This window comes from Aegilops tauschii, chromosome 5 (genome assembly GCF_002575655.3).
Source record: "Aegilops tauschii subsp. strangulata cultivar AL8/78 chromosome 5, Aet v6.0, whole genome shotgun sequence".
In the NCBI taxonomy this organism is placed as follows: domain Eukaryota; kingdom Viridiplantae; phylum Streptophyta; class Magnoliopsida; order Poales; family Poaceae; genus Aegilops; species Aegilops tauschii.
In genome coordinates this window covers 559,868,127-559,876,842 of record NC_053039.3, presented here as the reverse complement: position 1 = coordinate 559,876,842, position 8,716 = coordinate 559,868,127, and the positions used below count along the sequence as shown (strand labels likewise).

The 8,716-nt window shown below is 45.5% G+C and overlaps 2 protein-coding genes and 1 long non-coding RNA gene across 3 annotated transcripts; 1 reads left to right on the top strand and 2 right to left on the bottom strand.

Moving 5' to 3' along the window:
* Window positions 1-418: 418 nt before the first annotated feature.
* Window positions 419-1,402, bottom strand: LOC109745752 (uncharacterized). Its single transcript, XM_020304868.3, has one exon. It carries the CDS (start codon window positions 1,073-1,075, stop codon window positions 626-628), a length of 450 nt encoding a protein of 149 aa, XP_020160457.1. The 5' UTR covers window positions 1,076-1,402; the 3' UTR covers window positions 419-625.
* A 2,127-nt stretch (window positions 1,403-3,529) lies between these two features.
* Window positions 3,530-8,650, bottom strand: LOC141022196 (uncharacterized). Its single transcript, XR_012183428.1, has 2 exons — window positions 7,637-8,650; window positions 3,530-3,822 (listed from the first exon to the last, which is right to left on the bottom strand). It is a non-coding gene; the product is annotated as an uncharacterized lncRNA (long non-coding RNA).
* On the top strand, window positions 3,808-7,414 carry LOC109745743 (wall-associated receptor kinase 5-like). The gene is made up of 3 exons (XM_020304858.4): window positions 3,808-5,145; window positions 5,745-5,927; window positions 6,120-7,414. Exons 1-3 carry the CDS (start codon window positions 4,221-4,223, stop codon window positions 7,289-7,291), a joined length of 2,280 nt encoding a protein of 759 aa, XP_020160447.2. The 5' UTR covers window positions 3,808-4,220; the 3' UTR covers window positions 7,292-7,414.
* Window positions 8,651-8,716: the final 66 nt, after the last annotated feature.

Below are 8,716 nucleotides of genomic sequence, written 5' to 3'. Positions count from 1 at the left end.
CTCAGATGGCATTTTGTGTGGCTGGGGGTGGTATTTTACAGAAATGTCATGGCATTTTGTTTAATTTGCAGGGAGTTTTTGGCAAAAAATTGCCACCGTGAGATCAAGATCAGATGGCTTGGGGGCGTTCACTGACATCCCACCCCCAGCAAATGTTTGCCAGATATCTATACCGTATCTTAAAAAAAATCTACATAGGTTTATTGATGGGTGTGGCTAGATCTCATTCCAAGTTTCAGTCAAGTGACAGAACATGTAAAAAAGAAGACAAAAAAAGTCTAAAAGAAAATTTTGCACGGATATCCGCATGAGATCTCATGAATATAGCATCGACTGAAACTTGAATTAATCTTAGCAATCTCGTTGATTGATTATTCGACAAGGTTACAATAACGCTGAAGTTATCCAACAAGAACTCTGAAACAAAATTCTGACATATATATAATAAGCAGTTACGTCTGTTTTTGACACTTGGAAACTACTGTTCTTTTGCAGATTGGCAGCTGGTAACTAAGAGGCAATCTACAGAGACTGGATGGAGGTAGTATTATGACAGAGGCAATCTATAATATATTAGTGACTAATCACAATCTGGCGAGAGCGAGACACGACACGCACGCATCTACTACTGCACGATGCTGTCGCCGTAGAGGGCGGCGAACGCGACGTCGGCGTCCTCCCTGGACCGGCCACGCCGCCGCGGCCGCGTGAACGGCAGCGTCAGCGACGTCGCGAACCGCGCGGACATGGACCGCCGGTGCCGTGGGGCCGTCGCAGTCGCAGTCGCCGTCGACGGCGGCGACAGCAGCGCTGCCGACGACACGCCCGTGAAGGTCCACCGCGCCGACGTCGAGGCGGGGCAGGTCCACCGCGCGCCGCCGCTGGACGCAGCGCGTGCGGCGGCGCCGGGGGGCAGCGCGAGCCTCGGAGGGAGCTGCAGCGGCGCCAACGACGGTGGCGCTGTAGCGGCGGCTGCGTGGCATGGCGGCTGCTTCGGGATGCCCGGCTGGAGCTCCCACTTGAAGGGCACGGTGCCCGGCGTCCTGAACGACGGCAGCTCCTCCGTGGACGCCATTGGTTGCCTCTTACGGACGGCGTGAGCTCTCAGGTGTGGTCGACTGAAGGAAAGCGCAATAATGCAGACAGAGTGCGGTGCCGTGCCATGCCCGGTGGTTTTATATCGCCATCGTCAGAGAAGATCACTTTTGCAGATTGAACCTTGGGGTTTTATTATTGTTGGGGTTGATTCCAATTTGGACCACCTCTTTGTCACGATCCGATAATTGTGTCACTGCATTTTGGATTTTACAATATATTCGGATTCCCAACATCATCATTTTTCATAATTTTGTCCGCTGCACACTATATTTTTTGGATTCTATGATGTATTCCAATTTGCAACGTCACCATATTTTATAATATAGTCAGGTTTACATTTTGGATTCTACAACATATTCCAATTCGCAACATATTTTGTTTTGGGGGTTTGGCCTTACATCGCACCATGCTCCTATATGAGTCCAATCTGGACAGCGTTGCCTCGCCCTCTTCTGCCGCTCTCCCCCTAACTTCTAACCCGAAGCACGCGTGTGAGAACAGCTTGATCCAATGAGTTCCTGACCAGGTTTGGGCTTGCCGGGTCCTAGCTCGTAAACGGTGCAAGCTCCTCCGAGTTGGGTCATGAAAGAAAAGAGTAGTTTTTCTTGTCATGAAAAAAAGATGCGGTACGAATCTCCTCGTTCTACTAATTCTTTGGCTTTTGTAATAAGAATAAGTCCTCTTTTAGTTGGTTGGACGAGCCTCCTGAATGTGCGGCCAGTACGCTCGTAGACAATGTGAACGTTTTTTAATCATAATAAAGCTAGTCATAATGGCCTTTCTTTTAAAAAAAGAATACAGTGCAAAATGTCGCTTCGAGGTAGTCCAAATCAGAATTAACTCTTGCTATTGCTACAAAATAGAGCCGACATTTACCATTGACAGTAGTGATGCATAAGAGCATGGTTAATAGTATAGCCAGCTGCTGGCTATAAGCCAGTGCCATATCATCTACAGCCCATCTTATAACCAACATGTATAATAGTACATCAAAAGAGTGTACTACTTTTTTATTATGTGGCCCACCTTTCATTCTCACAAAGTGCCTAGGAGTACGTGCTAGAGCTGGCTCTTCACGAAGAGCCCGCTTACCTTCTTTCTCCTCTTCTCTTTCCTTCAACTAAGCAGAAATATACTAGTTTATTCCTTATAGCCCGCTGACTCAGCTCTATTATACTTGCTCTAAATGCTCAATCAATACAATACGGATAATCCACCGATGTATACAGCACAAAATTAGTACTCCCTCTGTAAACTAATATAAGAGTGTTTAGATCACTATTTTAGTATTCTAAACGCTCTTATATTAGTTTACGGATGGAGTAGTAACTAAGGCCACAACGCCTCGCACGTATATCCTTGCCAATTGGTGCCACGCAGCTAGTCGACACTGCCGCTGTGTGTCCAACTCCAACGCTGCCGATTCAGACACCGATGTCGATTTCAGAATTTAAGCCAACGTTTTGAAACAGTTGTAGACCAAGCTTGGACCCTTGATAATGGCCAAATGATGGGAGCAATAGCATCCGACCAGCTGCGAGGAGCCGGCGACGAAGCGAGGAGAAATGCGAGGACTTGAGTGCAAATACGACGCTGCTGATTAAGCAGAGGAGACAAGTCCAAAACTGTTTTGTATTGATTATTTAGCATAGTAATACAGCGAAGAACGAGCTGTCTGATGTGTACGGCCAAATTAAGAGACAGACTAATGACTGTTGTTGTTTTGCTCCAAGTGTCGTCTTCCTTGTCACTCAAGCTAAGTTCCACTGGCATCGCCGGCCCGATTTTATATTGTATCGTATTCTATTCCGATCCCTTTTTTTTGACAGAAAAGTACAGGCTCTCTTAGCTAGCCAACTGATTCCATGGCGTTTTTGTCTTGGCGACACCGTTTCGGCGTTTCCACACCAACATGGCGCCAGTGATTTTTTTTACAAGAAAAGTACAAGCCGGGATGGCCCATGTATTTTTGGTTTTTTTCTCTCACTGAGACGAAATTTTGAGGCCCATATTAAGTTGGGCCGGCCGGGTGGCCTGGATGGTTTGTAGGGCCCAGTGATAGATAGGCCTAGCTGCACATCTCGGCCCGTCCAGCTAGAAGGTCGTATACATTTTTCTGTTCTGATCCTTCTTTAGAAAGATAAAATAGAAGCTCTCTTTGGCTACCCAACTGATAACATATCCTTTTGTTTTTGCAACACTGTTTCCACACCAACATGTCACCACTGATTTTTTTAGGGAAGCATCAGTGATTGTTTTTTGTTTTTCAGAAGGCATGATCTGAGACCAAAATTTCAAGGCCGGGTCGGGCCGGATAGCTTGTCAGGTCCAGTGAAAAATGGGCCCAACCAGACCTCTCGGCCTTAAAAAAAAGCTAGAAGATCATCAACACCTGAATGCATTTTTGCCTCTAAAAGATGACCTGAATGCATTTTGCAAATAAAACAAATCAGCGGCTGGATGTATTTTCGAGATCGATTAATGAATTTCAATTATATTCCGGCTCACAAGACTAACAATTCCCAACACCATTGGCGACGGGAATCGTCAGCATATGCATATTACGTAGGCTCCCAAATTCCTCCTTTTCTAATGAGAAGTTCGAACTAGAGTGTTCTCACCTTGTTGACTTCAAAGGAAAACTTGCCCTGCAACCAGCCAATCTGCGAGGGTTCCTTGCCCTCCAACCAGCCAAGCTAATCAACCTGTTGATTACTTCGTTTCCTGAAACAAGAGACAACATAAATGAGGTTAAAGTACATCTTTAAACAAAACCTTCGACAATGACAAAGAGGTACTTTATTTGTCGTGTGGATGACTTCCGGTGCTCATGCTCGAATTCTTTTCTCAGACAGTAAGCATCGATAGTAATGTTCAGTTAAAACAAAGAGACGTTAATTACATCACAAAACGAAAACAAAAGAAAGAACGAGGCAACACGCCGAAGAATCAGGGTCAAGGTTTCCCCTGCTGGTACGATTAGTGATATCATTTGTGGTACTTAAACTAACTAACACCTTATCGCTTGAGCACCATACCAACTTGTATTTACTTATTTGCACGCACAAACCTACTCCAAATCAGTTTAACATGGTCTGGTATGCTGTTTGCAAGCATGTAACATGAGTAATCAGCGTCCAGCTATGCTGGTTTTCGTAGCTAGCATTTTACTCCCAGCAGCGGCAACGCTGGCCGAAGCCTCTTCCGGCCGCGCCGTCTCGCTGCCAGGCTGCCCCGACAAGTGCGGCGACGTGCCCATCCCATACCCCTTTGGCATCGGCACGCACTGCGCCGCGACCAGCCTGAGCAGCTACTTCAACCTCACCTGCAACAGCACGATCCATCCACCGCGGCCAATGGTCGGGAATGATGAGGCTGTGGTTGAGATCACTAACATCTCGCTGGAGCACGGCGAGATGCGTGTGCTCAGCCCCGTCAACCACATCTGCTTCACTTCGGACACCACGTTCACCAAGTTCCTCGGAGGGTACGAGCTGCAACTCACGCCCTTCCTCCCCTCCCCATCGCGCAACCGCTTCACGGTAATCGGCTGCAACACGCTTGGGCTCATCAGCGGGTACAAAGGCACCGCGAGCCAGTACGTGGCTGGCTGCTACTCCTACTGCGAGGGCGTCAACAACACGACTGAAGGCGCGCCGTGTGCTGGGATGGGCTGCTGCGAGGCTGCCATCCCCGCAAACCTCACCTCCTTTGGGGTCAAGTTTGAGATGAACCAGAGCAAGGTATGGGGCTTCAACCCGTGCTTCTACGCCATGGTGGCAGAGGTTGGGTGGTACAACTTCAGGCAGCAGGACCTCGTCGGCAGACTTGGGTTCGTTGATGATCGAGCCCAGAGAGGTGCCCCCGTTGTCGCTGACTGGGCCATTAGGAACGCCTCATGCCCGGAGGAGGGGAAGGACAAGCCTAATGACTATGCCTGCATCAGTGTCAACAGCCATTGCGTGGCCGCGAACAATGGTCCAGGGTACTTATGCCAGTGTTCCAAAGGATATGAAGGCAATCCTTATCTTTTGAACGGCTGTCAAGGTAAAGTATCTACTCAAATTTAACTTCTGTAGTTTTCCAGGGATAGTTCCCCGAAAACTGATGGAAATCTAAACCATATTTTGGTATTAGTTCCACAAGATACAGTAATGAAAATTTTATATGACCTCACCAATAGGTGGTTTCAAATTTATTGTGCATCCACAGCCACCGTTAATGTTCAACACAAGTCTTCAAAACATTTGCTAGTAGCAAAAGGCAACAATCATATAGTCATACTAGTCAAAATGGATGCCTGAGATCATTTTGAGCCAAGATCTGACGGTTGATATTGTGTGGAGCGGGGAGGGGCTGAGTTTGCGGGTCTTTATGCCCATATGAACTTGGAGGGGATTTGATTTCTACCACACCTAAAGAAAGAACTGGAAAATAATGGTCTTCTTTTCTGGTGTGAATTGTCTATATTTTAACACATGATGTAATGCTACTTTAGAAGATGTAATGTATAGGGAAGTTTACAGCATTACAAAGCGAATTGACTGGTTGGCTTCATTACTTGTTGAAACTTTCTTCGGCTGACATATAATAATGAAACATGTTTGGTTTGACTACTGAGTGTATCTTCTCGTTATTGTCTTCAGACACAGATGAGTGCGCATTGCGTAAGCAGCACACCAAGTATGAAGATTTGTATCCATGCAGAAAAGGGGTCTGCCACAACACACCAGGAAGCTACTTATGCAAATGCAAGAAAGGAACAAAATCTGATGGTACAAATTTTGGATGCCAATCTAAGCATTCTCCAGCAGACAAAATGGTTATTGGTAAGTATCATCTATTTAAAGAGATTACCTCTGTTTCATATTTTCATCTACATTAAGGCGTGTCTCGGAATAACAAACACCCATGTAATAGTAGCATATAATACTAATTCTAGACGCTACTAAGCAAAAAGGAAGAAAAAAAAATACTGAAGTCAAAATTGAAATAGAAATTTACTAAATATATTTTTACAGGCCTCAGTGTTTCTGCAACGGTGGTGATGGCCTTAGCATGCTCGTTGATCATGCAATTACAAAGGAAAAGGCACAAGAAGGAGAAAGATGAGTATTTCAAACAAAATGGAGGTCTCAAGTTATATGATGAGATGAGGTCAAGGCAGGTTGACACAATTCGCATACTTGCTGAAAAAGAGATAAAGAGAGCAACTGATAACTACAATGAAGATCGAATTATTGGATGTGGTGGGCATGGGATGGTCTATAGAGGAACTTTGGATGATCAAAAAGAGGTCGCCATAAAAAAGTCCAAAGTAATCAGCGATGATTGGAGGGAAGAATTTGTCAATGAGATAATAGTCTTGTCACAAATCAATCACCGAAACATTGTGAGGTTACTAGGATGTTGTCTGGATGTAGATGTCCCAATGTTGGTCTACGAGTTCGTCCCCGGTGGTACTTTATCTGAGTTTCTTCATGGCGCTGGTTGTAGATCGCCAATCCCTTTGGATCTTCGCCTTAAGATTGCTACACAGTCAGCAGAAGCTCTAGCTTACTTACATTCTTCGACATCTCGCACAATCCTACATGGGGATGTCAAGTGTGCCAACATTCTCTTGGATGATCAGCTCAACGCAAAAGTTGGCGATTTTGGAGCATCAGCACTTAAGTCCATGGATGAAAGTGAATTCATCATGTTTGTTCATGGAACACTGGGCTACCTTGATCCAGAGAGCTTTATCAGTCGTCATCTCACCGACAAAAGTGATGTATACAGCTTCGGGGTGGTTCTTCTCGAGCTGATGACTAGAAAGAGGGCTATATATACTGACAACTTCAATGAAAAGGAATCATTGTCATATAGTTTTCCCTTGATGTTTCAAAAGAGGAGACACCTTGTTATGCTGGACACTGAAATTACAGATGATGCAGTTATGGTGGTGCTTGAGAACATGGCTGAACTTGCAGTGCAGTGCCTTAGCCCAAAGGGAGATGACAGGCCAACGATGAAGGAAGTTGCTGAGAGCCTACAGATGATGAGGAGACTCCGACTGCACTCAGCTAGTGATCCTGAAAATAATCACTATACACATAGCTATGGAGGATCATCTTCAGTTGTGGTCCCTTTGGAAGAGACAACACGTGGGACCATCGATATGTCAGAACTGGTTGAAGATCTTTCAAGATGATATTGTAATTTTCTACGCACAGTCAATTCTTTTGTTTGTGATATGTGACAATAAATATTTAACCCCCACTGTTGCAATAGTTACACCAATTTACGGGGCAAGGATCCTAACATTCGATTTGACATGCCAGAGAAATCACCACATACATCATTGTTTAATTTTTGATAAAACACACGCCATTGCAGGTATGGAACATGTAGACGATAGGCGTATAGTTTGATTATGAGTATCCAGACTTTGTCTTGGCCATTTAATTTGGAAATGGTACCATTTCAACTAAGGACATGTCCACTTATGCAGCACAATACGGATTTTATTAGTTCCATAGCAGAAATCGGAATTTACCTGTGCTGGGTGGGGAATGAGTGTCTCCCAATTCCGTGGGTCAATACGCACTACGCACTGCCGGTCCAATCATGAGCTGGTGACTAGCTGCCACGGAGCAGAATCGGCGGCGGCACTACGAACTGATCCAAATTCACCAGCGCCGGCATTCACCGCCAGTCTCCACGCCACATGCATGGAGCCCTCCCTCTCGGCCAGGGTCACCACGGTTCGCACGACAGAGCCTTAGCGCCCGAAGCCCGCATTTCTAACCCGTGGGAAATAGAAGTTCACTCGTCACATTGTTAGCTCTCTTTTGCTGCCACCGTCACTGAACTACCAGTTCTGAAGCAGCAGCGATCATAACTTGTCCAGGTGATGGCGATTGTTTCGCCAATTTTGATCCACTTTGCTTCATGTGCCTCATTTTACTTTTCGGAAAACCAACAGGAGCCACATGTTTGTCAGTCAACCTTCGATAGCCGAATGATAAAATAGGAGCAGTAGCATCGATTTGGAGAAGCTTCCGACGAAGCGAAGAAATAAAAATCCTTAACTGCCAACTGAGTCCATATCCTTCTTTCTCTGCAACTATGTTTCGACAGCAATATATCGTCAGAGCTTCAGGCTGGGTCAGATGCCGGATGGTATGCATTTTCCTGGGCCCAGAGGTAAATAGGCCCAACCAAACCACCTTGACCATCCAGCTAGAAACTCATCACAATGTTTAGAACCTCAAAACTCATCATTCGCTCCTTGTCTCCTGATGCCCCTCATAACATAAATGTATTCTTCTAGGTGAACACATGAATGTTGATATGCTCCAACTGAACAAACTAAAAATCACCACTCTGGCAATGCAACAAGTTAACACATTGGCGAATGAGAGTGTATTGTGTAGGCTCCAGATTTCTTCTCAAATGAGCCGGAACCGGTTTGTGCTCACCTTGCTAATTTTCTAGTAAGGGTAGGCCCCAACTGGCCAGTCTCTGATGATTCCTACTCCTGTATGTTACCAAAAACGCCAGATCACCTCGTTTCCTGAAGACAAGAAAAAATAAAATGAGGGGGCGAAACCATTGACAAAAGCAACCCCACAAA